At 47.3% G+C, this 27,896-nt stretch overlaps 1 protein-coding gene across 1 annotated transcript in view; it reads left to right on the top strand.

Annotated features, from left to right (window-relative positions):
- The first annotated feature begins 571 nt into the window (after nt 1-571).
- SFMBT2 (Scm like with four mbt domains 2) overlaps nt 572-27,896 on the top strand; it is a 166,391-nt gene continuing 139,066 nt past the window's right edge. Inside the window, exons 1-3 of the mRNA XM_059725755.1 lie at nt 572-860; nt 17,467-17,618; nt 26,826-26,920. Coding sequence (XP_059581738.1) covers nt 17,513-17,618; nt 26,826-26,920 — 201 coding nt within the window. The 5' untranslated portion in view covers nt 572-860; nt 17,467-17,512. The remainder of the gene's footprint in view (nt 861-17,466; nt 17,619-26,825; nt 26,921-27,896) is intronic.

Below are 27,896 nucleotides of genomic sequence, written 5' to 3'. Positions count from 1 at the left end.
CAGCCTAGGATGCGGTCAGCTCAAGGCAGGCTTTTGCCTTCCTTTCTCGGTTGAGCAAGGCAGATGGGCGGTGATGGAGCGAGGTGCAAGGCTCCCTTCTTCATCGCCCCCCACGTGGATCAGATTTGGGCTGCGTCTCGGGAGCCGACACCCTGGAGGCGTCTCCAGCCGCACGGAGCAGGGCACATGGCTGGGGAAAAGTCTCCGTGTTTGCTCGGGGCTGGGTCCTCTGCCTTCCCACCCCAGATCCGCGCGTGCCCCCATGCAAGCCCGGGGTGCAAAATGTGTCCGCTCCCCGTTTGGGGCTGCAGCTCCCTGGCCTGCCCGCACCTTCTGATCCCTAGTGAAATAATTAAATTAAAAAAAAAGGCGCCACTCCCAAGTGCAAGCGAAGTAACGTGTGTGCACGCACGGGGGGGGCCCGGGGCAAGTCAGTTTCAGTGCGCGTCAATTTGAGCCGCGCAGCGATCAATCGCGGGGCGCGGCGGGCGGATCCTCCCCGCTCCCGTGCACTTATTTATCTCTGTCTGTTGCCCTTGCAAACTTCTTTGCACAGGGGAGGGGGTGTGCAAAGGGTGCAGGGGGAGGGCTCGCAACCCGCTGTAATTGGCTCCGAAAAAAGAAAGAAAGAAAGAAAAAAAAAAAAACCCACCCAAAAAGATGTTGCAACTGCTGGAAAAAAAGGTCATTGAAGGAGTTGGCTGCGAAAAAAAATCAGCTTAAAAAAGAGTGGCAGGCATGCGCAATGGGAGGATGCCATGTTGGAATGAGGCTGTAGCGAGAGAGAGAGAGGGAGAGGGAGCGACAAACTGGTCGCCTGCTCGCCGCGGAGCCGCAGGGCAGTGCCCTTCCCGCGCCCGGTAAGACGCGGGGCCGGGCTGCGGGGAGCAGGGCAAGGAGGGAGGGAAGGAGGGAAAGGAAATTAAAAGGCACAAGGAGCCTCCAGCCCGGTCCGAGCTGCAGCCGGAGCCGCGCGGGGCGTGCGCCGCCTCGGTGCCGCGGGACTTGTGCGAAGTGCGCGGGGCTGCCCGTGCGCCGCCGCCCCTCGGGCTGCTCCCGGCCGCCCCGTCCCGCCCCGGCCGCAGGGAGCCAGCCACCGGGCGACGGGCTTCTCCCGTCTGCCCGCGCCCTCCCCCGCGCCGCTGCTCGCCGCACCCCTCCCCGCCGCACCCCGCTCCCCCCGATCCGCGGCTCGCGGCCGTATCCTGTTATTTCGGGGCTAGTCTCGGCCGGGCTCATGTGACCTCCTTTCGCGTCCAGCCGGCTGGTGCGGCTCCGCGGAGTTGTTGGATGCGGGCGTGCATGTGTGTGTGTGCTCGTGTGATCCGGTGTGGGGGGGGTGCGTGTGATTTGGGGTGTGTATTTTAGTGCGCGCGATTGCGCGGGTGTGTTACATGGGGTGCGTGTGTGTGTGATTTTGGGGGGTGTGTTAGATGAGGCGCGTGTGATTTGGGAGGGTGTATGTGTGGTTTGGGGTGCGCGCGTGTGATATATATATGTGTGTGTAATATGGGGGTGGGTGTATGTCTTTTGGGGTGTGTGCGTTACATGGGGTGCGTGTGTGTGTGTGTGATTTGGGGGCTGTGTTAGATGAGGCGCGTGTGATTTGGGAGGGTGTATGTGTGGTTTGGGGTGCGCGCGTGTGATATATATATGTGTGTGTAATATGGGGGTGGGTGTATGTCTTTTGGGGTGTGTGCGTTACATGGGGTGCGTGTGTGTGTGTGTGATTTGGGGGCTGTGTTAGATGAGGCGCGTGTGATTTGGGAGGGTGTATGTGTGGTTTGGGGTGCGCGCGCGCGTGTTATTTGCGGGGCGTGGTTTGGGGCCCGTGTGCGCGCGTGTGTTATCTGGGGGGTGTGTGTGTGTTCATGCGCTCGCCCCGTCGGGGCCGCCGGCTGCACCAGGGCGGGTCGCGGTGGCTTTTAACCCCCTCGGGCATGAGGGGTGTGAGCCGTGGGGAGGGGTCCCGTGCCGTGCCGTGCCGTGCCGGCCCGCGGTGGGGATGCTGCGGGGCTTGCGCGGGGCTCCCGCGGGCAGCGCCGGCCGCCAGGGGGCGCCTGCGGCTGTGCGGGGGGTGTGTGCACACACGTGCGTGAGCGCCTATCTGTGTGTGTGTATGTGTGCCTCTGCCCGTGTAGGTGCGTCTGTGTGTGCATGTGTGTCCCCCGTGGGGGCAGGCAGGTGCCGCTGCAGCCGCCGGAGGTTTGCTTGAGGAGCGGGTGTGTGCATGGGTGTGCACCACGGCTTCAGAGGATCTTAACCCCCTGCAAAAGCAGCCTCAAACGCGTGTCCTCGCACTGCCGGGCTCCGGGCGTGCGGCGAGCGCTGCCCCGAGCCGGGGGGTTGCGGGAGAGCACGTGGAGCGGGCGCTGGCCGGTGTTGCTGTGAGCCCCCGGGGGTCTCTGCCCAAAGCACCAGCATCCCTGCCCAAAAAGGAGCGGGGGTGTGAGAGGCAGGGCTGAGATGCCAACCCCGTGGCTCTGGCAGGGAGTGCTGCCAACCAAGCTGGGGCAAAGCAGAGCCTGAATCCAGTAGGCTTCCCCGGGCAGAGCCAAGGCAGTCAGGGAAGCCGGGATCAAGCAGCTGGGGGGGCTCCTTGGGAGACAGGCACTAGGGATCTCCATCTAGCCCCCGCTTGCCCTGATCTGAACAGCTGCAACCCCTGCATTAGGCGAGGGGAGCTGCAGCAGCCAGGTTTTTCTGCTCTCCAGAGCTCATGCACTTTGGTTGCAGCTGGAAGATCCCTTTTGTATAGTGGTGGGATGCCCAGAACAGAGGGAGGAGTCCCTGCCCTAATCAATCTCATCCCTTTTAGGCAAAGAAGAGATTAGCACTCATAACTTCCAGGATCAGGTGGGATGGGGGGGAGATGCAATGAGAGCAGGCATTGGAACAAAGTGGAGCACTGATCCGAGGATCAGTGGGTGGTAAAGGAGGAGGAAAGGATCCTTTGGGGGTGTTATTTTTTAAGAGAACATTTGGTCCTGGAACCTGGGGCAAGATGCAGGATGAAGAAACCAGTTATGGTCACACTCCCTTATTAAGAGTGGAGTAATAAATGATTAGCAGATATCTTAACTTTGTGGCAGACACCAGTAGTGCAGCGTAATGCAGATGCAGACATCTGTACTCGGCGCATAGATGGTCCTGCAGGCCACAGCCATAAGCAGCTCTTTGTTGGACCAGTTGGTTGACCATTGAAGTCCTTTAAAAGCACTAGTGCTATAAATAGTATGTAAAACTCCAGTGGGATAGGCCAGTATTATTTCCTGTCACTTAACGAGCCTTTGTTGGCAACATTCTGAGTTACCACCTCCAAAAAGGGAGAGATTTTTTTTCTTTAAATGAAAATAGAATGATGTCTGTGGATATGAAAAAGTCCTGACAACCCATTATTATCTAATCAGACATAATTGAGTCTCTGATGAGTTCGGTGGAGTAATAAGCCAGTGCTGCTAGCTGCTGAAAGGACACTAAACTTTCAAGTATTTCAACAGCGTGTAGTGAATTGTGACTTTGTCACTAACTCGACAGAAAAATGTAAACGGGGAGGATTCTTCTGTGGACACACCTATTTTTCAGAGGCATCATCTAATGCTTTTCTTGAAGCGGTGAGGAAAAGAGGAGGCATTGGAAATGAAGGAGAAATGTCCCCTGACCTATGCTGTCCTGGGCTAGTTCCATGAAGCCCTGGATACGGTACCATGCTGCTAGTCTATATGGTGCAGGGCAGAGTTGCACCTTATAGACTACCAGAATTGCAGATGCATAAGCTTTCATGAACAAGAGCTCATTTCACCATCAGGCTAATACTAAGCTGTTCCTTATAGGAGGCAGGCACCCCGTCCTCTTCTTCTGTGATGACCTTCAAACCCCGAGCACTCTATCTTCTGCCGCTTACACCATTAATATCTTCTTTTAAAGATCAGGATCCCAATCATTCATAGATGCTACACACTAGGGCTGGAAGGGACCTCGGAAGATCATTGTGTCCAGCCCCCAATCATAATTGCCATCTGTCCCTTTCAGCTATAGTGGTAATGGGGCCACTATACCTAGATGGTCAAAAGTCCTTTTTATTATATTTCTTTCTATTGAGATGTGTTGGGAATGCCTCGAAGAAGAAAGAAATCATGACCCTTCCCTGGAGGGGTTGATAAGCTAACAATAGACAGGATGCAACAAAGAAGAAACAATACAGCAGGGAAGATAAAGAAGAAAGACAGAGTGATATCAGTGAGACCAGGTGATTACTCAGTGAGGGTTAGTAGTGTGATAGGGTTTTTTTGGTTTGCCTTGTTTTGTTTTTCTCAATGACTGCCACTCCATTACTTTTGTCACAGCAGCAAGGGGTCTTAAGGAGAGGCCCAGGCACACTAGGAAGTGTATCCAAGGTAGATAGGCTGGTGATGTATGTTAGGGAGAAAAGCAGATGGGTGGGGTGTTGAGGCTGGCATTGCTGTTGGAGCAGGAGGTTTTGGAAGGTGAAGACCCTTGATGTCCTGGAGAAGGAGGATTTGGGAGTGCCATGGACTAGGTGACGGGTCTGGAAGGTGATCTGACAAGTCCTGTTATAGGTGGAGTACAGGGGGGATGCTCAGGGGGTGTCGGAGAAGCCATCTGCACCAGGTAAACTTGATCCACACGACTTAAAAATATCTCGTTAATACAGCCCTGAATGCTGTGGCTTATAGTAGGAAGGCTGCTGGCAAATGTTGTGTTAATTGTGTTACTGCATTGTGCTGTCCAGCCGCTATGGACTACTGTGGTATCCCTTCGGGTTGTGGGAACCTGCTATATATCGTTAGCGTTTGCAATCTCCCGGACGTTTTCCTGCTTAAAACAGCATGTTTAGTCTTTCCACTTTGTGCATCTTGGACATTGGAAATAGACTTGTCCGTTTCCCTTTCCCCTGGAGAAGCTTTCGACTGGCTTTTATTTTCTGCGTCTCCTGCGTTCCCAGCTCAGTGACACAGAGGTTTGGGTTGCCAGCCCTGCAGGGGAAGACAGCAATGCAAACAAAAACGGTGCTGGCATTTAGAAATTATGAAAACAGTTCTAGTAAGAGCAGGCTTTGACAAACCTCAGATCCCAAAATACCGCCGTGAGGGCTATTTGGAAGCCGTGTATTTATAACTATTCTAGGTTTTATTTTTATTCCTTTTTTTTAAACAAAGCTAAATAAACAGGAACAAGAAAAGAAAACTGAAGTGACATCTGATGGCAGAATCATAACAGGCTAGGCGATGCTACTCAGAAATAAGCCAAGTACCCAGATCTTGCAGTTTTACACACATAATCCTTGCTCGCACTATTACGTCTGTTAATGGCAGTGGAGTTCTGGTTTAGCCACAAGTTATTAGACTTTGTAGTGTTTGTTGTCTTACTAGGAAAGAGTAATTCCCTGCATTAGGACCAGTAGGTGAAATGTGGCCTGTGTAATGTGAGCAAGATGTTTGTGACCCTTGTAGTGTAAAGTCTATGAACCTCTGAGTCCATCTCAGTTCACGGGGGGGGGGGGGGGGGGGGGGGGGGGGGGGGGGGGGGGCAGGGAGGTGGAGCATGGAGAGAGACCGGCAGTAGCTTTTCTGGGAGATCGTGTAGGAAAGAGTGTACATAGACCTCCGATGTAATTATTCCTTGGAAGAAATTGTTTTAATTAGTGAACAATTTCACTCTGAAGTCAAGGAGAAGGCGTTTAGAGCGCCGCGTTATAAATGTAGGTCAAGCAGCTGTTTGCACGGAGTCCACAATCTTGATTATATTGGGTACGATAACACATTAATATTGCATGATCTCGCATCACTTGGACATTCACCATTGCATCTTTAGAGACTGTTTGTGGAAGCGAACGGCACCTGATTCATTTTCCTTTAGGGAAAAGGGGGTGGGATCACCCCCTTGTACATGACCCGCGGGGCTCTAGGAGTTAAACTGTGCGTTGCAAATTGATTCTGAGCAGATTGTGCCAGCAAGCGCGCTGCAAACTACAGTTGCTCGCCCTTACCGAGAAGGGCTCTTCCGTGGCTGCCTTCAGAGCGTCCTGAGGAACGGCAGTGAGTAATTGTGATTCCAGTGCACGACAGTGGCTCGGGTCTGCAAACGCTTATGTAAATGAGTAGTCCCTTCCAGCAAGTGGAATTATTTTTGGATGGAAAGCTACAGGCGGTGTGGAGCAGCGTGTAGGATCAGGGCCCACATGCTGATTGGTTGGAAAGTTTAAAGTGAATGGATGCTGCCAAGAACTAGAATGCAATCTTCCTAAAAAACATTAGGATCTGATGGCAGATGTTTTCTGGATTCTAATCTGCTTGCCTTCCTTGCAAAGCCGCTCAGAGAAATGCAGCTCCATAAAGCCAGACTTTATTCTCCTGATCAATGGGAGTTTGGCTGATTTAAGGAGTTCTGAATTGGCCCTTGTATTAGGGCCACAAAACCAGTGTTTCATGTTCCCTCCTGAGAGTCCTGGCACTTAATTAATCAGGCCTGTTGGTGGGATATGATTGAGTTTGTTTTTTTTTTTTCCCTGTGGCTGGTGCCAAATAAGATGTTTTGGATTGATAAGCAGCTGCGTGCATTCAAGTTGTCAAGCAGTACGAGCTGTTAATTTTAACTCTGTTTGCATGGCTGAGGCGAGGAAGAAGTGGAATTAAAACAGTCCTGTAATTGTGACCGTCCACTGCTTTGAAATGCGTGCCCTGTACCTTGCTTATATCCCTTTGTTTCCTCTAATGGCTTAAATTGCAAGGGGTTTGGGTACTAATTGTGTCTTCATCAAGGAAGGTCCCGATTCAGCAGAGCACTTTAGTACATGTTTAAATCTAAGCCTGCCTTAATCCCACTCCTGTTTAGCCATGCTGTAGCCTTTGAAGTTTTGAGACCTATGCATGTGATGAAGTGCTTTGCTGAATCAAGCCCCAAATCTTGTAAATGCCCTGTTTCACTAATAAGTAGCCAAGGCCCCGAGAAAGTGATTGGAAATAGGATGCCTATCTAATAAGTCTTTTTTTGTTTCTCCATTGCCAGCCTTGTGTTGACACTTACACCTGAGTAAAGTGGATATAAAATACTAGTACCTGGATATGGCAGCATTTTACAATCACTGGATCCTAGGGGTACAAAACAGGTGCAAGGCAGTGCAGAATAAAGCTCATTATTTCACTGGAAGTTAATGAAAGAACCACCTTTGCTATTTCAGGACTCGATCTAGCACCCTGGGCTTGACCCTGAGAGCTGTCATTGGGTGATGATTTCTACACCATAAACCGGTGATTTTCAACCAGGGTGTCATGGCACTCTAGGGTGCTGTGAGATCCTTTCAAGAGTGTCCTGGGATGCCATGCACCGTTAGCCCTGTTAGGTGTGCAGTCATGATTTGCAAGACCCACCCAGGAATCCGTGGTGTTAAAAACATTCTGCCTTGTTGTCATTGTTCTTAGTTCTTTGCAACAGGAAAAGTGCTGTATCATTTTTCCGTTGTCAAGTAAGGAGTGCCTTAAGTCTAATGAGGGTTGTCTCGAGTCTAAAAAGTTGGAGGAACACTGCTCTCCCTGATGTCAAGGGCAGTGTTGCCAACTCTCAGGAAATTTACTGACTGTCAGTAAAAAAAAGCAGGCTAAAAATGCCTGTGAGTAAAGCCTGTAAAAAAACCCTGTAGCTGTCAGTAAAAACACTTAAGCAGCCACAGCTTTCTTGAAGCTCTCACAGACAGAATAGAGCAATGCCACTCGGTGTCTGAGTGGGAGCCCAGTGAGCATTATCTCAGCCATGTGCTACTGCTGTATCTCGGGCTGCCTGCAATACTGCTGGGTCACAGGTTGGCTTCTTTGGGGCTCTGTGGCAGACTAGGGGGAGGAGGGCTGGTAGGGATAAAGCTGGGGGTGGGGCAGGGTGGTACAGGATGCAGTTAAGGGCATCAGGGTCTGGCGATGAGTAGAGGGCTCCAGTTCGTTGGGGTGGGAAGCAGGGGCAGCACAGTGTAAAACCATTGCTGCTGTCAAGCAGGGTTGCCAGCACAAGTACATATTTTATTGTTACAAACTTTTTACTGACAACCAAGCTCTTTTGTTTTTTTACTTGGTTGATGTTAAACCCTTAAATCTGTACCCAAGCTTTCTAACTGGGGCCCGGCAGCAAGGTGGCATGTGGCAGAAGAGTTACATTTACGTTATGTAAAACATGTATCAGTAAAAGTGTGTGTCATTAAAAATGTTTGGCAGCCAGTAAAAAGCCTGTAGCTTGTCAGTAAAAAAAAAAAAAAAAAAAAATCTTAGCTTTGCAATACTGATCAAGGGTTCAAGAAAAGATACCGTGAAATGGCAGGGGCATAACTGCGGTAGCAATAGTCCTCTGTAATTTAAGGCCAGAAATAGATGTGAGCTCCAGACTGCCCATGCTGTCCTGCCCAAAGCAAATAGATGGCTGCTGCTAAATAGTGGCACAGTTTGATACCATCTGTGTCATGGCCGTAAATTTTGGGTGTTTTTGATGTAACAAGGGGCACGGATATCTGTTTGCTTGGCCTTTGTGTCACCGTCAAATTTTGTATTGTAGCAGAGGCACTGAAAGGCAATATCTGTTTCAACCCTAAAACACCCCGTTCTAGCTGGAGAACTGTAAGTTAAAGAAAATGTATTTGCAGCACATTGAACTCATCCTGAAGTCAGTGAAGCCCAGATGAATTTATATGGTCTGCAGTTTCATATCACTTTGCTACCGGCTCCAGCGTGGATAGATTTATCATTGTAGGTAATTATGTCCTGCCCACTTGGATGGAAGTGGAATAAAGACCAAAAGCTTAACTCGGGTACAATTAGGCTACCCATTTATCTCATCTATCCAGTAACAAAGAAGAACTTTCCTTTGTTAACATGTTTGGTGGACTAATTAGCTATGTTATATTATCTGTCTAAATATCACTAATCTGTATACTTATCCCTTACTCCGGCCTGTTCTGTGCTGTGAAGCAGGGCATAAGAGACCCGTAATCTAGTTTGAAGTTAATGGCAAAAGCTTTCTGTGCTGTGACATGACTGGATAGGATCTGCCTGCCATAGCAGAGGACTGGGCTCAGGGACCAAACACCATATCGTATAATCCTTCTCGTGAACTGCTCACACTACTTTGAAAGCACTTGGGATTTTGCCCCCACAACTCCTATTGGAAGGCTGTTCTTGAACCTGACACTGAGAAACCTTAATCTAATTTCCATTTTATATTTATTCCTGGGCCATCTTCCCCCATTTGTTCTTGTGCCCGTATTTCCCTTTATTTTAAATAGCTTTTTAATAGATTTATTGGTATATTGGATTTTCAGTTCTAAAAGTAGCTGTTGACTTCACGGGGACCAGATCAGTCTCCTCATATTGAGACCATATTGAGCTCTCCAGACTGGAACGGGCCTTTTCCTAGGATTTTTTTTTTTTTTTTGAGTCCATGCAGTGCATTCAAAGTAGTTATTTTCCCTTAATACAATCTTGCAGAATGGTCAATACTAGAGCAAAATTGTCACTAGATATTAATGAGACCAGTTGGCAAAAGGCTCTGTTTAGAGCCCTTAAATATATATAATGCACACAGAAATTTGGAAGAAATGATCCTTAAAAGGTTTCCAACTGGCATTTTATCTAAAAAGAGAGACAGGCTTCTCTCAGAAGAGGACAGCTGCTTTTTAATGGGTGCAATAGCACTTCTGAATGATGGGCCATTTGCACCGGGGCGATGCTTTGGGGTATAAATATTGTACTAGATTGCCATGAACAATCCTTTACAAGTATGTTCTTAGGTAGGAACATCTTCCTGTAATATAATATCTGAGTTTGCCCTGAGCTGCATCCTGTAGCTTTGTTCATGTACATCCTCTTGTCAACTTCAAACAAGGAGAATTTTGACCTGTTTTGACCCAAGTTGGGAGCTTGTTTCTGAAGAATATATCAACTAAATTGGGGTCATCGGAGGAGTTTAGAGGATCAAGTTCAGACTGTTGAGACCCTGGAGGGAGTGTTGCTGGTGCAAGCCAAGCCAGTGGGATAGGGAGGTGGGGATGCAGGGTATACGTAAAATAGGACCGATTGCACATGCTGTGAACTACAATACGGCTGTATGGAGGGTAGGAAAGATGAGTCCCAGTCTGCAGTCCTCTCTCTTCAGCCTGAACATTTGGGTGTTTGCATCCAATAGGTTCCAGTGCCCCAAGCAGCCAGAGTGCTTGGTTAGGGGCTGCTGGATCCGCTGTCTCTACTGCTTTGCTCCAGATAATGCATTGGAGGGCTGTCTAGATGACGGTTGTATAGGATCGATGAGAGAGTAACTTGTGGCCCCTCGACTCCTGATGTGGGCACTGCTCATCCCATCATTCATTTGCTATGGCTGCTGGAGTCTCTGGCCTCCTCTTTCCTTCCTCCAGCATCCCCTTCCTGCCCCCACTTTTGGGGCAGGATGCGTGTCAGAGATCCCATGGGTTGGAGGGACTGGGACCTCCACATATTGCAGCAAGGAGGCCCATGTGGTGGGATGGTGGGTGGATTTGGTGGGAGTAGGAAAGGGACCGGGCCATCACGCAGTGTGTGGCACCTGGCTTAGAGGTCATGTGGCCCCAACTGCTCAGAGGCTGGACAGCCCTGCAATAGGGAGTTAATTATCTGGAAGACTATGATCTGGGCATTCAATTAACTGCAACATTTTGTATGAACAAAAGCATCAGCCCACAGCTGGGTTTTGCTTGTTGGTGGAAAAATTCTGTGCTGTTTATTTACCGATGCTTTGAGGGTGTAAGGCATTATGCACCCCTCTACATTTGTTTCTTAGTTTAAAAAAAAAATCGCGGGGCAGTACAGCGTTATGGCTTGCAGCACTTCACACTGCAGTGTTTGATTATCCGGAAGAATTGATTCTCCAGAATGACGGTAACGCTAATTATTCTAGATAACTAACGTCTGACTGTACATTGTAGGAGCTGTTGTCTTTGTGGGACGAGTTACAAGGCTCGCTGGCTGTGAATGACCTGGTAGTCCATGCTCCAGGTTTGGTTGTGACAGATCCTGCCTTGGGGATCCCAATCTCAGCTCGGCACATAGACTTGTGTGCTGGCCGGTCGTCTCTGTGGGCGTGCATTGCTTGTATTATGACAATAAATCCTCTGCTGGACCCTGCTCTCTTTTTCTGGGGCAAACTCCTTAGATCCACCAGGTGCATTGCATTCTGGGAGCCGCTCATTCTGTTGGCTAGCATCCAAGTGAATCATTGAGCGATGGCATTTGCCCTCTGTTGGCCAACGGGCTCTTGTTTAGGATGAAGTCTTGCACCCTGGGGCTGGGCTGTATTGGCAGTGGTTAAGCATATTGGGGCTCCAGAGCCATGTGTATGAGCCTTGCTCAAGGTTGCTCCTGGTCAACTTAGCTCTAAATTCACGCTCCCCAGGTTAGGGAGTCCAAAGGCAGCCAACTGTGACCCTGGGTTGCTGTTGGCTAGGAAAAAATGGGTGTGTGTTCACTGTGTTTTCCCCCTGGGCTCTTCAGCTTGGGAAGACTAATGACTTGATTGTACCCAGGGCCTTGTAGCCAACATTGCTAATGGCTTAGTTCAGTCGTGCGGAAACTTGTTGGCTGCGGGGTTGTGACTGAGTGTTACAGGCTTGGATTTGACGTCTCTTGTCACACATTTGGAGCTCCTCTTCGTTCTGAATATAGCTCCCTGTTCCCACCAAACCAGCTTCAGGAGAGCATGGTGCTGCTGGACCTATGCCACAGGTCATAGAAATTGCTGCATCCGAGGCCTCCACGAAGCCACGTGATGAACAGCAGCAGGCTCTTCCAGGATGACTGGCCCTTTTTCTGGTCAATAGGTCTCCTCTACCAGTGGAGGCTGTAGGATTATGGGTGCAGCTGGTCCTTCTGGAGCCCTGCAGGAAAGGTAGGAGTCTATGAATAAAGGCAATGTCCTACAAGGACTGAGGAGAGGGAGGGAAAAGCCTAAGGGAACTTGTATGTATTTGTCCTAGATATTTAGTTGAAACAAAAGATTGGCAAGAGCCTGATATTGTTCTGTGGAGGCATCACCCATTCATGGGTTGGTGACTTGGTTTATGCAGCCACACTCCTGTTCGGAGGTATCCTAAGGATTCTTCCTGGCATACCTGTCCCAAATTGTGTGAGGCTCATATTGATTACTAACCTATCTGGAGTCCCACTGCGAGTCAGCGGCAGTCAGGGCTCAAACCCAGATCTCCTTCATGCTTAGTCTAAACTAACACAATTTCCTCTAACATGTTAAGTGCTCTTCTGCAAGCTGTACTGAGTCTACCGAGCCCCTCTAGACCTCCAGATGGACTCGCTGAGAAACATGGATGGTTTCAGTGGGTGATTACTGCATTGTAGGTGGCAACGGCCCCACAGGTCCAGCCACCCACACCCTTGTTTTTCAGTTGCTTCAGCCATCAGTTTGCCTTATCCATTCAGGCCCAGTGGGCCTTCTAGGCTCAGGTAGACCATGATTGACTGACTGAATACTGTATAATTTAGGGTGGCGTTTCCACCCTCCTTAAGGTTGTAAGAGTAACCGGGTCCTCTTGAAGTCAATAGGAGATGCATGTTTTTTTTTTTTAAGATGCCCCGGGCACAGTGGTCCGTGTCTATCCACAGTGTGCAGGAAGCTTGAAGTGGTGTGCAATTCTTTCCACCAATCCCGTTTTCACCATCTTGCCTTTTTAATTCAAAAAAACTTTCAACTGGAAAGGTGAAGGGTGTATCACCAAGTGGGAGGACAAGTGTCACTCTGGGTGTACCTACAGTGTTTCTACAGCAGTGATTCTCAACAAGGGTGCCATAGCACCCCGGGGCGTCTTGAGGTCTTTTCAAGAGTGTGACACACTGGTGTATGACCATGTTTTACAAGATAAGCCCAGGTATTTCAAATAGGAGTTCATAGTGGCAAAAGCATTTGGACCTATTGAGGTCTTACTGAGTTCTTCGTAACAGAAGAATTGCTCTTTTATTTTTCTTTAGTCAACACGCAGGTGAAAATGAAGAGCTGGCGTTTTCCGAGGGGCGCTTTAAGTCTATTGAAGGGGGCCTCGAGTCTAAAGAAGCTGAGAACCGCTGCTCTACGGCAAATCTGAACATGTTTCTGAGGAGCAGGCTCCATCCAGTCTTCCCAACTCAGGTCTGGGACAGACATTGCATAAACCGGTTTGAGCCAAGTCAGTTAAGTCTGATCCTGCATTCAACCAGGTTTATCTCAAACTGGCAGCCATTTTCAGGCTGGTTTATGTGCACTGAACATCTGTTCTGTTATGGGTTTAAACCAGATCACTTAAACCGGTTTATGTGTCATGTCTGTCCCTAGCCTGTACGACTTAGACCGGGCACGAGGCAGTGTAGCCAGCTTGACACTGCATGCTGGTTACATGATGTACCAATAGCACACTTCTCAGTGGCGCTCCTAGGAGGCAGTGTAGATGTGCCCTCTGGGACCCGTCGGGAGATCGGAAGGGAGAGGGCTTGTCCACCATCGCTCCATGCGGTTTATCAAGAAAAACAAGCTGACGAGGCAAGAAATGTAGAGCAGTTCAATGTGGGTGCTGGCTTGTTCTATGCCGACAGCCTGTATCAGTAGAGATGACCATGCTGCGGGTTCGAGATAAGTGCAGCTGAGGCCGGGGCAGCTGTAGGAGGAACAAGCAAGGGGAAGAGATGATTTTTTAGTAGTGTCTTTTGCCGCCTGCTGATGGAATTAGACTCCTTGAGGGGAACGACCCCGATGAGGAGGAAGCATCGTGTGGACTTTGGCTTGGGTGAGAATCGTTCTTCTGAATCTCCAGTCTGAACTGGAAACTCCTCCGGCCTGAAACTTCTGACTCAGGCATTCATAGAGGGCAAGGGTTTGTGTTTTTGTTTTTTTTTTTCAATTTATTTATGTGTTTTTTTTCCCCCTTGTCTCAGTTCACATGTTTAAGCTTTTACCAGCAGCCTGTAATGACTACTTTTTTTGAAAGGAAAGCTACTGAGATTTTCCCCTTATTCATGCGATGGTGGGAGTAGGGGCTTTAATCAGTGATGCAGAGTATTGTATTGGCAACCCTGGAGCATCCGCACACGTTTTTATTGGGCTGTAGCTGACTCTACGGGTTTGTTCATGTCTTGGAAACTCTTCACTTGTGGGTCTTTGCCTTCCCAAGTGGTGGGGGATAGTTTCCCACAGCAACATTTCCCTCCTTCCAAAACTCTGGGTCCTTAGGGGGAGGTAGGGCAGGCACTGGGGAGCACATGCACCATTGCCTGGCTAGCCCTGCAGCTTCACGGCCTGTCTTGGTGGGGACTTTCTTTTTTAATAGCATCACCCAGGTGTGCAGCACTGCAGGGTGGGGGGACCACACATGTAGAGAGAGAGAGGATGACTGGGTGCTAGTGGAATTGGATCATAGGAAAGTAGGGCTGGAAGGGACGTCATGAGGTTACCTAGTCCAGCCCCTTGCTCAGGGCAGAATCATACCTGACTAAACTACCCCAGCCAAGCGTCTATCCAACTTAATTTTTAAAATTTCCAGGAATGGCGATTGCACCACTTACACAGTTTGGGCTTGTTTTCAAACCAGCCTGGAGAAGACGCTTTAAATGTTTTCTTCCAGTAAATTATAATCTTGTAACCATTCCCAAGATTGGCTATAGTCCATTACCACATCTCATTTTCTTGGAATTAAAAAGGCATGCTTAGCATAATGATATGGTTTCCCCCCCTCTTCCTCCCCCAAAAACACAATTTTCCTCACTAATGTAAGTAAAAAAAATAAAAAAAAATCTTGAGGTTCTTTCTTTATTTTGCAAGGTATTTACTTGCTTTATCTTTTATGTTTATTGACTCGATGAGGCTGAAATCCGAATTCTGGAAACGCCTTCCCCTGAATTTCACATCCAGGCTTTGTCCCCTCGTTTTTCCTCTGTTCCTTTTATTACAGTGGGACAATGGAAACGTCCCGGTCCTGTTTCTTGGGCCCAATCCAAAGCTCAATGAACTGAATGGAAAGATTCCCATTGCAACCAGTGGACTTTGCACCTGACCCCTGCGTACCCAAGGCTACAGTATTTGGCTTGCAAATATTGTGTAAATCTAGATCAAGACCACTACTGCTGACTTTTTGAAACTGTAGATGTGAAAAGATTTCTCTGTATGAGCTGCCTTGAAAAACGTCTTCGCTATATAAAAGCTATAACCCCCGTTGGGCATTCAAATCCGTCGGTGTAGAAACCTGGGGTTTTGAGTGGCTGCTGGTGGACTTTGCTGTTTACCTGCATAAATGCTACAGGCGTCTGAGCTGGGACCATAAGCTTTGCATCAGCTCGTCACTTTGTCCTGTCAGAATAATGGAAACTTCCCAAGGTTTAACTATGCTACTGAGTAACCTGTCTTTCTCCTTAGTATTTATATTGTTACCCTTGTTAAATCTATTTAAAATGATTGATTTGGCACATTTAAATTGATCTCTCTCTCTCTTTCTTTCTCTCTCTTTTTTTATATAGTTCCAGATTACCTTTCTTTATGGTCTGATTAGAGGGGAAATGTAAAAATAGCTGAGTCCACCAAGGGGAAAGTAAAAGCCTTAGTTAACAATTTCCCCCCCACCCTCCTCTAATAAGCATCGTTCAAAAAAGCAGATACTTAACCAATTCATTATTAATGATATCTGCGGAAATGCTCCAGCTCTTTTCTGCAGAAGGAGAAGCGTTTCTCAACCTCCAGCACGCTGATTGCATTTAGTTTTGTAGTTAATTGAAAGTTAATGTACACCGGGGATGACCGATATATATGTTCTGAGGTTAGCTGTGTTTGAAGGAGCCATGGTACATAATATGCCTAATTCATTAACAAGTCAGCGAAGAGGAAAGATGAAGAGCTTTAATCACTGCATCAAGATGGGGAAATAAATGATTGTTATTATTTAGATAATGGGCAATTTAAAGAGGCCAGTTAGGACATTGCTGTAAATAATTTACATTATTATTACTACTTTTATTACAACTATTACTACTGTAATGTGAATGTGATGTGTGTAACAGGATATTACAACTATTACTACTGTAATGTGAATGGGATGTGTGTAACGGGAGGTGGAACCGGGGGGGGGCAGTCTGCAGAGCTGTGATGTGTTCATTTGGACTGCAACTCCCAGCAACCTCTGGAGGCTGGGGGGCAAGGGGAAAGGGAAGAGGAAACTGGAGTTAGGGGAAGAGAGAGCACGTGCATGTGAACCTGGTCAGCCCGACGCAGGGGAGTGTGCAGCGGAGTCGGAGATCGGTGGAGTTGGGTGGGAATTAAGGTGCTACCACCGTGTTGATGTTTCTTTACCGTTCACCTGTTCCTTCTCTTTGGCCCATTGGTTTGTGACCTTAACTCCTATGATTTTCTATATAAAAATGGGAACTCCCCCTTGCTCTTGTGCCGGTTTTTGGACTGCGGGGTTGGCACACCATGCTGTTACTGCTACTGCACCCCAAGGCTTCTTCCAGGGCCGGTGCTCTGTCCTACAAGGGTCTGTGCAAACATGAAAACGCATAACCAAATTCATGGCTCCAAAGAGTTTACAGTGCAAATCCTACTGGTGCAGCTCTGAGCAGAGTGATTTATAAGTCGCTGTCACTTGAAGGTGGTTACTCAAAAGTGGCATTTCCGTATTGCAGTGGGGCGGCGTGATTGCTGTATCTGAGCTAGCGCGGGTGCTAGCACCCGTTCAAGCTGTACATGTCTATCCAGGACCCCCGTGCTTTCTCAGGGGGTTAGTCTGTACTGAAGTCCGTGCTGCCACATCTCCGGTGCTGGTGGCACTCAAGCTAGCCGGATTGAAACTCAGGCTTGGTGTGCCCTGCATTTCTCCTGCATCAGGATGGCAGTCATTTGCCAGTGGCCTGTACAAGCTGGTGTGTTGTGGAAAGGAAGGAGCAAAGGCATAGTGAATCAGGAACAACTTGGTTAAAAGACCCCTGGTTGTACATCCTCTTAGTCTAGCGTTGGACCACGCTGCTTTTTAATGCACCAGACCTATGCACAGCTTCTGTCGAACCCGGGAGCAAGAAGGACTGCATGGGCAGATCAAATCTGCAACTGGCCTTGTAATGAAGGCATTGCACTGAGGTGGGGTAGATCTGATTCCTGGTCCTACCTCAGCCATAGATTTCCTTATAGTACCGTGAGTATGTCAATGCAAGCCTGATCCAGACCTGTTAAAGCTTATGGAAGAAACCAGGTTGATTCAGCACGTTTGGGTTGAGTTCATCTCTCTCTTCCTCACCTGTACGGAGGGAATTATCATCCCCATCTCAAACCCAGGATCCCGAGATGTTCAGCTAGTGCATCAAAATAGACCAGGGGACAACAGTCAAGTTAAATTTTCTGTCTTTAAACTGCAGGGTAACTCAAGACTGCCCTTACTTGGGTGGAATAGGTTGCTCACTGTTGTATTTTTCTGTCCTCTAGGAAATTCTTGCTGCAGGATGAATTAGGAAAGGAAGAAATCTGAACAATGGAGACGAGGACGTCTTTGATTTCCAGCATGCAGGAAACACAGCATCTATCCCAGGAGAAGGGCCAGAGTCCAGCCAATGGGAACAGAGAGCAGTTTGATTCAGGTGAGCTTTTGTGCTTTTACCATTTCACTTTTACGTTGAAATCCTTTTTTTTCTGGAAGAAGCTGAATTTTATTCTTTGACATTTGGAGAAAGACCAGAAAAAAAACTTGATAAAATGATCGCAGAACATTTTCCCTGAGTTTTTCAACCATTTTTTTTTAAATGTTGGGGGGCCGAAAATGGAAATTTATAAAAATCCCCCCCCTCCCTTTCTTTTGGTGAAATTTTTCCCTCTTTCTGTTTAGCAGCTCTACTAAGTTGCTTTTAGGAAATATTTTTGACCCAAGCATTTTAATGGAGAATTTTTCACAAAGCATCTCCCTGCCGGCAGAGTGTACACTTTGCATATGGTGTTTTTAGGTGTGCCTGCAACGTCCATTAGGATTGGCTACTGCACTTGGGATCTGTGGCTATCACCTTGCCTGGGTAATGGTTTTCTCTGCCCAGAAACCTAGTATGAGGTCTGTATGCCACTGGCATCCTAGTTAATTATTCCAGATAGGATCCAGTGCCGGATCTGTGCGCCAGACCTCTGGACTGGGGCAAACATTCCTGAATGATTTGATAAGCATTTGCAGAACTATTAGCATGGCTTTTTTTAATCTAAGAAAAAGCCTTTAATTAATATTTTTAATCTTTTCCTACTTTTATTTGGAAAATTGAAGGCAGTTTAGTGGTGGGCTTGTTAAGGTACTGACTTGGGACTGGCTTGGGTTCAGTTCCTACCTCTGCCACCACTTTACTTGGCGATCACTAACTGTTTTGATCCTCATTTCTCTCTGTTCTGCTTGCTTGTTGTATTTTTGTATCCCACTCTTTCTCCATCTGGTCCAATCAGGGCCAGCTATTTGAAGATATTTAGAAGCAAACCCTTCTGGGTTTTAGTGGGACTGAGGGTCCTACATATCTGTAAAAGTCAAGCTCTGAGCTCTTGAAGGCAGGGACTGTATCTTGCTGTGCCCAGCACAGAGGGACCGTGCTGATGGATGGGGCATCTCAATAACTAACCTTCAGTATTGAACTGTTCATCTTCTGCAAGTTGCTGAGTACTTCATGCATTGTACATTATGGTGTTTGCCTTTTTGCTAATAAGGCTAAATGCTTTTTCCAGCAATCCTGCATTTCTAGGAGACTGACATGGGATATGTTGCTTTTGAGTTAGTAATGATGGAGTGAGGTCCAGATTTCTAAAAGAGCCCCTGCAGCACCCTCTTGGCTCCCCTGGGGACGGTGGGTGTTCCCTGTAGATGCTGATGGGTGCCGAGTCGTTTGCTGCTATGATCCTGATTTTTTTTCCGTGATTTTCATCTTTCTTTTCACTACCAGGTGGGAATGGGGATCCCCTAAAGCTGCATATTGGAAAAATGATGTGTGGGGCTTTTGGAAGCTCTAGATGTTGAATTAATTCTCCTCTTGTCCAAGTCAATGACCAGTTAAGTGGGAAGAGGCTGAGTGTGTCTGGATTAGTCTTGATAGTCCCTTTCCAGTCCTCTGTTCCTATGTGAGCATCCTTACTGCCTGCTTTCTGGGGTTGATGTATGAGGCAGGTAGGATTTAAACCCTTGGCGGGGGAACGGCTGTTATTCCTGAGGACTTTGGTCCCCTCATACTCTGACAAGATTGCAGGAGGAGCTTGAATTCATTGGACATATCTGCTCATGGAACTTGTTTCTCACTTAAAATAAATTTCCTTGGCGGCTGATCATTTGAAACCTGCTTTGAGGTTCCTTTGCCTTAGAAATCAGGTCTTTTATTTCAGAGGTTTCTCACTGGGGATACCGCTGGTTTGGCTTGATGGTGCAGGTAGTCCTACAGTCTGTTTTGGCAAAGCATTGGTGTCTTGTCATGTTTTGTAGACCGTGTTCTCTAGACTGGCTCAGAGTGGGGTTAATTCACACCAGGGTATTAAAAGAGTAGCCCTGGTCCAGATCGGTTGGGCTGTAAGTTTTGGAGTCATTTTTTTGTACAGCTCCTAGCACAGGTTGGGGGGTCTGATCCATGCCTGAGGCTTCTGCAATAAAAATAATAAGCAGTAACAGTGCACTTGCCCTCCAGGTGTGGGTACCAGCCATGGGGCGGTGCAGGTGATAACCACGATGGGAAACCAGAGGGGAAAGCTCTCTTCGGTGAAAAGGAAATGCTTTTCATTTACTCACAACAGGCAAACGTGCTATGCACTTCGTATTAGTGATAGGAGAATCAGGCCTGTCTCTTTTGAGGTCATACGGGAGGGGGAACAGGAGAGAGGCCATCATTTAAAGTAGGAGGATAGGAGAGATCAGTGATACTGATCTGGATGCAGGGCACTCCTGGGATGTATGGCAAACTGATTAACTCTCCAGATCAGTGGTACCCGCTTGTGGCTTGCTTGTGGCCTCTGAGACCTGTTGCTTTTGGTTGCAGGAAGGTTTGCTTTGCATAGGTAGAGATGGCTTCAGCTTGGCATGGAGAGCAGAGCACGATGGTGCCAGTGGCGTGTTGCTTGCTCAATCTGGTGGCCGGAGGGCCTGCTCAAGTTGGAGACCATTGCATTTGGAGACCAGGTCTTTCTTGCTGTTGCTCTGATGTTCCTAGTATGGATGTCATTAGGTTAAATCCTTAGGTTCCTGGTCGAATGAAGCTGGTGCCACGACAGATTGGTCTGGGAAGTGCATTTTCAAGTTTTATTTTTCAGCTTGCTTCTGTCTTTAAACTCCAAGGGGCTGTTCTGGGCAGCGCAGAAACGACTTTGAAGTCTGAAATGAGTGGGCCTGTTTGGACTGCATTATTACTGCGCACCTGTTTGGTCACAGTTCGTTGCTGAAGTCTGGGGGGGGGGGGGGGGGTTTGAGCACTTGTAATTAATTTGGTTGACATGTCCTGGTATTGCGGGGTGGGGCAAGATCACCTTGCCCTTCCCTTCCAATACATGGGAGGTAGCAGGAATTAGGCAGGGGTCCCAAATTTTTTTCCAACTGTCTGGGTCACGAACTGTTTAGCCGGTGACAATCTGATGCAAAATGTGTGGAAAACCCAGAAAATCCTGGACTGGAGCCCGGGCCTTTCCATCTCAGTTGGGTGCCCTAACTAGTAGGTGATAGAGTCCATCTGGATCACTTCTCTGGGGCCAAGTGCTTCATTATTAGCTGTCGCAGCCTGTCAATGAAGGTGTTTATGGGTTCAGAAAGACCAGCTCCCCCCCTCAAATGATTAGGCATCAAGTTCCCATTGAAATGAATGAGACTGAGATGCCTAAGTAGGAGTTGGGTATCTGCATAGCTATAAGGGTCTAGGCCTAAAGGATTTGCCCAAGGTCACATAGAGAGTCTGTGGCAGAGCTGAGACTTAAACTCAGGTCTCCCAAGACCTAGTATTGTGCATCAGCCCCTGGACCACCCTCCTCCTTCTCCATTTTCTCTTTTCAGGTTGGACGTGAAGACAACTCTTTTGTGGACAAAGTGTAAAACTTAACTAGTGTGTATCAATTGGTAGAGGTTAAAATCAGAACTACTCGGCCATCCACCTGAGACTCTCGACTGCTGAACTTGGAGACTTTTCCCTTAGGTGGGGCAGTAGGGATTTATGCTTTCAGAGTAGAAGGATCTCTCTCTTCTTTCACACTATCACCATGAGGTTCCCATAGTACATAGTGCCAATGGTTATGTCTTTAGAGGATGCGGTGTTTTTGTAAGAGCTTGCATTTTTACAAACTGAGGCTCTCCTAGCTCTTTCAAACTACGGAGAGAGCAGATTCATTTTGGTTGTATACCAAAGCCTTAGGTGCATCTACTTAATACAGCCTAACAGGACATGAAACACATGGTGGATTTGGGCTGTTGCTAGGCTTGACTGTTTCACAAAAAAAAAGAGCTTAGGGTGAAAGGCTCAATAAGTGATTTACCAACATACAGGGGTCAAATAAGCACCCTGTAGAAGTAAAATAACCATCTCCCAATGAACACGGGGGGAGCCTGACCCCATTGAGATGAACAGGGAGTTTTGCAGTTGTCTTCAGTGGAAGCCAAGTTTTCATCCTTTGAATGCATGACTCAAGCATTTGGAGGTGATACAGATGGCTTTGTGATCATCTCCCTTGTAGTAGACACAGTCATAAAGAATAATATTAAAAACACTTTGTATTTCTAGGAGGGGGTGAAAACACTTGATAGAGCTGAGCACGAATCATCCTTCACACTTCACTGGTGGGGGAAACCCGGGCAGTATCCAAGTATATCATGGATAGACTTGGAAATAGAGCCCAAGTGTCCTGACTCCCTGCTCTGGGTTTAACCCTCTAGGTAATACTGCCTCAAGCCTGGGTAATGTTATGGCAGACCAGAATCAATAAAAATGATTAGGGGAATTTCCAGTGTCTTCAATTTCTCCGTGATAAAACAGAGCTAAAGAAGGCACTGACGCGATGATAAATGAGCTCCCTGCCATTATTTTTACAGACCCAGTAAAAGTAATTTCCTGATAAAGTCTGTAGATAAAATGCTGGAGAGAGATCAGGCTTGTGAGGTGTCACAATGAAGTGGACGGACTGGCAGTGAGCGAAGCCTGCCGGCTGCTCCGTAGAGGGTGCGGGGAGAGGTACGTGCCCCTTGGCAGTCTTCTGGACTAAATCTCTCCCTTTTTGAATTTGATTCACAAAGAGGAGAATTAGGCAGTTTTCAAAAGGGGCAGTATTTAGGTGTGTTGATAGACATTTACCCATCTGAGTGCTGAATGCCAACAGAGCCTGATTTCTCCTGATGCTCAGTGAACAGTGGGCAGACAATCCTGGAGAGCTGGTTTTGTGCCACACAGCTTGAAATCTCTGTACTTCCATTTCTGCTTGGTCTATGCCTTGTCTAGTTCAACTCTAAGTTCTGGGGCCAGAAACTCTCTTACATACTTTTCTTTATGGTTATATGCGTATGCATATACACATGCATATGCATACATGTGTGTGCGTGCCTGTACATTCACACATACATATATGTATTTATGTATGTTCCCTTATTTGAGGAAGAGCTTTTTAAATATTTAAGCCCTGGTACTCTGTACTGCTGAATACTGCACTCCTGTCCGGTGCCAACACCCTTATACCCATCATATCGACACACAGGTGAATGCCGCCATGCGAGTAGTAAGTGGCACACTAAAACCCGTGCCGCTTCCATGGCTGCCGGTGTTATCAATCATTGCTCCCTCCATGGTGAGAAGGGGTCCACTTGTACTTCGGAGAGTATGAAAAGATCGTGGCTGACCATGAACTCCCATTGCATGAAGATATCGCCCGCCCACCAAGTTGTAGGCTCAAGTCGAGGAAACCTTCTGGTTATGTACGCTCCAAACTTTCATTGAGCAGTCTGGATGCTGAGAGCTGGTGGCGCGAAATCTGGTCCACAGCAACAGCGTGCAGCAAAAATTTGGTTGTAGATCTGACCATCAAGCTTCTGGGTTTCCATCTGCAATGCATATATTCGACGGTACTGAACCGCCTTCATATGGGACACGGAAGGTGTGCCTATTTATTGAACAAATGGGCCGTCAAGGACTGACTGAACTGTGTATGCGGTGAGATGTAGTCAGTGAGCCACATTGCAAACTCCTACCCTGAACTTGCTTATCATGGAGGGATTGAAGCAATGCACTTAGCCGGCCTGATGTCATCAACTGGCTATCAAACCTCAACCTACAACTTTAATTCACTTGCACCTTTTCTGCCGTTGCTTGCCTTAGCCATACGAAAGAGAGAGAATATTTAATGACAGGATTTCCCTAGCATTTGGTTTAGCAATTTGAGTGTTGTGCTCACTTACAGGACTCTGCATTCCTTTTATTTGTGTTTCATTAGCACTCGCAGACGACAGTTCAGCAGTGGCCCTATTGTGCTAGGTACGGTACAGACACATAATGAGAGCCAACTCCTGCTCTAACAAATTCACCAGTCTAAATGGAGATGAGACGCTAAAGTGAAGTTACCTGCCGAGCTCCTAGCAAGCCCAGCTCGGTGTCCTGGTTTCAAAGGATTGGGAGCTATTGCTAGCTCGTGAAGCTATGAGTGGGAAGCAAAGAAAAAGGTTTCTCATGGATGCTTTCTTATGATGATACTTTAGTAGGAAGGCAGAGAAGTTGGATCTCAAGATCAGAGAGCAGATGGAAGAGACTACTTTTTACCCTATATGCCCACCTGGGAAGAACAGCCTGGAAGGTAATACATGCACTGCAATGAACTGTCTAGCGTGTGTAAGCATGATTTCTGGAAGGCAGAAGCTGGGCATCACAGGCATTATAATGAGCTGTAACTGCTCTTGGGTTATTATGCAAAGTAGTGTAACAAGCTAAGTATATAGCATATACCTAGATGCTATCCTATAGCTATATGCTATACTATAGCTAGTATATAACAAGCTAAGTGTATAGCATGTACCTAGATGCTATCCTATAGCTATATGCTATACTGTAGCTAGTATATAACAAGCTAAGCCATTGATTGTAGACTTGGCCAGCTTTAGCCACCTCCAGTATTCCTGAGAAGAGAAATCTGAATGTCTTTGGGGGGAAAAAAGTGTGAGCGTTTTCTGTTCTGTTCCTCCTGTGCTTGTCACGGAGGTAGCGGAGGGTGTATATATAAGTGTAGTTGCCAATAAAGGATGAAAACATTTTTGAAAACAAAGGCTTCCTTTTCTCCACGTTGCCTTTCAGGAGCTCCCGTCACACAGGGCTTATGAAATGTCCCCTTGGTTGGGTTTTGATGAACTTAGTGGGTGCTTCTGAGGTGGATCAGTTGGAATTGGCACGCAGATGCTGCCCTGGCATCTGGAAGTCTCTTGTTCACATCGCACCTTCAATGAACTATAAACCAGGTAGTCCTTCCCTTTTGGGATCCCTTTCGCTTAGACTGAGTTGATCACAAACCCTGGTGGCAGATCTCTGTTATGAGCATCTTTTCTTCCTAGGACCTAGGGGCTGTCTGAGCACCCGGTGAACAGAATCTGGATGTAAAGCCTCCTAACGCATAAGCAAAGAAAGAGCTGCTTCATCTCCCTGTTTTGCCAGAGGAGAGCAGCGATCATTGAGGCTGTCCCTTTGCATAATACGAGCCGAAGAGCCTCATCCAGCAATTTCTGTTCAAGCCCATACCTCCTGCTCGAGCTTTTGCAAGTCACCTAGGACACCCAGTCCTGACAAGACTTCAACTGGTGGGAGAACCACCATGCCTCTAGGTGTGTAGCTAACCACTGGCACGGTCAAAAGAAAATGCACACCTGGTTGCTAGTCTGAATTCCTCTGTCTTCACCTTCCATACATTGGATTGCATTATGCTTTTTTCTATAAAGTCAGGAGTGCACAACCTCCAGCCTGTGGGCCAGATCAGCATCTCTGAACTGTATCGTCTGGCCCCTGGGGCTCTCTATGGGTTTGGAAATTTGGAGGGTGGAGCAGCATTCATTGCTGCTCCCCTCCTGGCAAATTTTTGGACCTGTGTGGAGCCCCGCATACGGGATAACACAGCTTTACATACCGTATTGCACCAGTGTGCGGCTAGATCTGGCCACACAGGGTCATGCTGGCACACGTCTGGGTCCGGGTATGTGGGGCTGGGCTGATGTGCTGGATCGTACCTGCAGAGTAAACCCACGCAGGATCTGGCCTGCAGACTGTCCCTTTGCCACTCATTCAGTCGGTTGGTGACAGAGCCACCGTTTCTGTGTTTCTTCAGTAGATTCATTCCTGATTTCTACTGCCATAGTCGCACCAGGTTCAAACAGCACAAATCAGAGGAGACTCAGGGCCATCATCTTTAGAAACCAACTTTTATAAGTCGTTGTGCTATATTTGACAGCTTTTGGAGCTGTGACTTCTCTGAACTGCTACCCAAGCCTCCCCCCGCCCCTAGCCAGCTCTTATACGCTGACACATTTCTCTTTTTTTCTTCCTGATGCATGTGTCTGGCACCGTGGGCAGCAAATATAACCTGTTTCTTTCCCTTTTAATAATGAGAGATTCACATTACACAATATAATTTTCAGGTCTTGAAAAACGGAGACCTGTAGCAATAATTGCAATAAATTAACCCTGCCGTTTTCTTCATAAAACTGTCTGGGGAGGTTACTTAATTCCCTTTGTCATGAGTCACTTTAATTACATCATGACCGGGCTGATGAATGCCCGAGTAGGTAAGGGGCTCTTGGAGTTTGCCTGATAAATGCTTATTGCTGGATCTCGCTGTTTGGCTGTAAATATTTGGCTCTGGGACTGAGCCTGGGTTTACAAGATTGTTTCTGTTTTGTTTCCAGGCAGTCAGATTTGGCTGCTTTTCTGCAAGCAAAACAAGATTTATTTTTTTTAGTTATTTGTATTTCATAATCACTCGGAGCCTCTGGCCCCCTTGCGTTAGGCTTGCTATAGATATGCAATAGGAGTATGAATGTTTAGAGTGCTTTCGCTGCGGGAGGAAGTATAATGTAGGGCATAATACTCAGGCATTGGAGATTAAATGTTCTTAATTTGGCCGTTGACTCCTGTGTTACCTGAAGCTAGTAGACACTTTGATCTATGCCTCAGTTTCTCCATCCGTGCAATGGGGATAAAATTGAATTCCTCACAAGGATGTTTGGGAGCTCAATTAATTGGGCAGTGCTCAAGCCCCTTCACATGGGACTTGTTGCAGAAATAAAAACCAGTGTCAGTAGTTATAAAAGGAGACCGAGAAGCATCACTAATCACGATTAACTCCTCACAGCCACAGCGAGAGGACGACCTCTGCCCTCCAAACTCAGTTTCCTACTCCTTCAGAGTATCCACAGAGCATAAATGTTTTGGGCCACCAGCTTGGTTACTTACTTGGCGCGTTTTCCTGTAGTGCCACACACTGCTCTGTCCCGGTGACCCGAGGACCATAAGCTGCCATTGAATGACAATATCCAAACATAAGTCATAAAAACAGTTCCATCGTTTTTCATTGCTACATGTAAATCCAACTATACCAGAAGCTGGTTCATTTTGCTTTGGAAAGCATAATTGCCAAAGTCGTCTAACTAAACCATCTGGTAGAGACGCAGCGAAATCCAGGTAACTAGGTAAGCACAGCAGTTAAAACAGCCACATTTTCTTTTATCCAGGTTTCGGTGTTTGTCGCTGCCCTGGTCTGGGGTCCCAGCTGGCGCCGTTGGGCAGTTCATGGCTTTTAGCAACCACGTTCTAATTATTATTTTTTGTTTGCTTTTTTTAAAACAGATGAAGGGTCAAGCTTAGAGGATACCGATTTTAATTGGGATGAATACTTGGAAGAAACAGGAGCCAGCGCTGCTCCTCACACATCGTTCAAACACGTACGTACTTTGTCTGGGCCTTGAAAATGCTCTTTGTATTGCCTCTTCGTTTTCCTTGGACAGGGTCATTCTGGAAGATTAAGGATGTGACTGATGGTTCTTGGGGAAAACATCATCAGGCATTTTTCTGTCCGTCTCAAACAGTGTCCTCCATTCCAAGTGCTGCTGCCGAAATCCCTGCCTGCCCCCACTCAGATCTCCTTTCTCTCTCTCTTTCTTCCTTGCTAAAATCCTGTTTTCCCCTCTGCTCTCCTCCCCTTAGCTGTACACTTCTGCTGGGTCTGTATGCATTGCAAACAAGGTGGGATTGCTGCATATTCATTCCTCACCAATCTGGCTTTAAGCTAACCAATTTAGCTACTGATAACACAGTGCATGGTAGCAAACTGCCCAAGGCTGCAAAACCTGCCCAAGTAATTGGTGAATAGCCTTACTTCACCTCCAAGGTACCACAGCTGTACTTCCAACAGAGCACAAGCCAAGCAGCTTGGGTTTGTCTACACGAGCCACATTTACCTGCTTGATTGTAGTGTAGACACACCCCTTGTCATCCTACCAGCCACATCAGAGTTGGGATTTCTCTGAGACACTGCATTGCTTTTCCTTCTTTTCCTCTTGCCTCTTTCATAGTCTCATTCATTTTTGCATGGTGCTCCAACACAAATCTCTCTCGTACATCGTTCCGTTTCATCAAAGCTCATCTTGAAACAAAAATGATCTGGGAAGCCTATCTATGTTAATTTGCCTTGTTACCAGGGAGTGCCTCCACTTCTCCACACCGAAGATATCTCAGTGGGTATCTCAGAGATCCCTTCTGGTAGCAATTTGGCTACTTAGGGCACTTGGAGCCATACATAGGTCTACAAATATGATACCCTCACTCATGGAAATGTGGCTTTATTTGTACAACAAGAGGCCTGGAAGCATCGTGATAAATACAGCCGCTGTCAGCAGTCCTGACCCATGCTTTTTTCAA

Source organism: Alligator mississippiensis, chromosome 4, assembly GCF_030867095.1.
Source record: "Alligator mississippiensis isolate rAllMis1 chromosome 4, rAllMis1, whole genome shotgun sequence".
In the NCBI taxonomy this organism is placed as follows: Eukaryota; Metazoa; Chordata; order Crocodylia; family Alligatoridae; genus Alligator; species Alligator mississippiensis.
The sequence above is the reverse complement of the archived record's forward strand: the minus strand, read 5'-3'. Positions and strand labels throughout refer to the sequence as shown.